General features: G+C 43.6%; 1 protein-coding gene across 1 annotated transcript; it reads left to right on the top strand.

The window, feature by feature from the left end:
* Nucleotides 1-23: 23 nt before the first annotated feature.
* On the top strand, nucleotides 24-2114 carry LOC110034715 (the record flags this gene model as incomplete). Its single annotated transcript, XM_020738964.1, is given in 1 exon segment — nucleotides 24-2114. A coding segment is annotated over 1 exon segment (1874 nt), but the record flags the coding sequence as incomplete, so codon positions are not given.

The raw sequence follows: 2114 nt of genomic DNA, 5'->3' as shown, positions 1-2114 counted from the left end.
AAAACAAAACAAAAACACCCGAATTTGACATATACAATTTGGGAGACCGTAAAACAGAAACTCCCTAATTCAGCGCCACATCATACCAATCGAGGCGCTTTCCTCTTTTATTTATTTCGATTTTTTATTCTCTGAAAGTTTTCAATTCAAAATAACGTTCATATTTTTGCTTTAATCAACGGATCTGTCGCCGCCGACAGGAGAGGGAGAGAGTGCTCGAGAGAGAAGGGGGAAGACGCCATGATCCGCACAGAAAAGCTGGGTAGGAAGGTTTCGAGTTCGGCTAAGGTAAAGAAGCTGGAAACTAAGAGGGTCAGTCCAATGAACCCTCTCTGTGACCTCAACTTCCCGTCCATTCCTCCACTTCAAGCGTCAGCTGAGGCCCAAAGAAGAGGATGCTTCCGCTTCTGCCGCCCCAATTCCTCCACCAAGGCGGACTCGTTTCTGAGATCCCAATGTCAGCCCCGAACTCCAAAATCAGCTCCCCCAAGCTCGAGAAACCTCTCCTCGAAAGCCATCCCTAGTACCTCCTCATTCAGGAACAAAAATCGTCCAAAACCGATCTGTGAGAACCCTCAGAACCTCAGATTGAAGAAGCCAGCGAAGCCAAATACTCCAGATCTTCTTCATAAATCGAAAAAGCGAAGACCTGTTATGACAGCGCACACCGGAGTTACAAAACCTGAATCCAATTTTAAGATGGATTTTAAGGCGAAAAATGTATTTCTTGTGGATTCTGCTCGAGAAATTGCAAAACCTGAACCCATTTGCAAAATGAATTCTACTCGAGAGAGAGCCATTACGCCTGAAGGGATTAAGCCTGTTTCTGAGGGAAAGCCACAGCTTTCAGCAACTCCTCCATCGAACTCCACGCCTCCCATTCAGGCTTCGATATCTCCAGAGGTCTCCTGTGCCTTCTCTGTAACTCCGACACCAGTGTGTTTCGCTACAGGGCATGTCATGGCCGGTGTCGAAGACCGAAGGAAGTGCAGACCTCGCGGTATTCTAACCATAGGGGAGCAGCAGGATAATCTATCTCGGGTTTCTTCAGCTCCGCCTCTTGTTGAAGCTTCTGTTTGCTGGTTTTCTTCACCCCTTGAGGTTAGAAATGGAAGTGGCGGGGATTCCTCTTGTTCTAAAGTTCGAACTTTTGATTTTCCTGATGAAGCTTCTGTAAATTGGCTTAAGTCTCCTCGAGATGTAGCACAGATAGAGATCGAGTCTGGTTTGGTAAAGACGAAATCTTCCATTTTGGATGCAGGGTTTGGAGTCGAAGAAACCCCATCATCTTACACTGGCATTCTAAGAACTCCTTCGAGTGGTAGTGTTAGTCCTTTTTCTGTAATTGTACAACGGGCAGAAGCATCTTCTAGGCCCCAAGTTCTTAGCACTCGGAAGGAGATAGGAGGATACAGATATGGCAATGCTTTGGATGTTTCTCCTTCTGAGGAAGCCTGGAGCAACAGTGGTGCTGTTTCTACTCCATCTTATACAAATTCCAAAAGAAATGGTGTCATATCTCTTTTGGAGATTGATTCTGCTACAGAGGATTTGGGAGCATTGAGATTGTCATCAAAACCGGTATCAGGCAACAATCAGAGTGATATTTCACCAATGCATAGTTTGAGCTTCAAATTTGGTTGCCAACCTACACCAACACCTTTGAACTCCATTGATCTCAACTGCTTCAAAAGATCTAGATGTGATGATCACTCTGAGGTAGAGAAAAGGGAGAACTTATTAGCATCAGGTGCAAGGATATCTTGGCGAGATGGACTTCTTAGTAGGATCTTTGAGATGGGTGAATTGGATTCTTATCACAGTTTCTTTGATGTTGATAAAGATGTTGATTATCAAAAAGATGGTGATGCCAAATCTGATTTTGGTTTTAAATTTGCCTTAGAAAATGGGAGTTTGTCTGTTGAAAAAGGAAATGGTTTTGGATCATATGAGTTTCCAGTCGGCAAAAACAAAATTGTTCATAAGTGTCCATCAAAAGTTCCTCTTTTGGAGCCCATTTCATTTGCCGAATCAATTAGCATAGAAGATGGTCTCGTCTCTTCGGGTGATTCTGATTGGACACTATTTTACAAGAATAATCTATTTGAAGTTTG

The sequence above is a fragment of the Phalaenopsis equestris genome, unplaced genomic scaffold (assembly GCF_001263595.1).
Source record: "Phalaenopsis equestris unplaced genomic scaffold, ASM126359v1 Scaffold000002, whole genome shotgun sequence".
NCBI classification, from domain to species: domain Eukaryota; kingdom Viridiplantae; phylum Streptophyta; class Magnoliopsida; order Asparagales; family Orchidaceae; genus Phalaenopsis; species Phalaenopsis equestris.
This window is presented reverse-complemented; position numbering and strand designations above follow the sequence as displayed.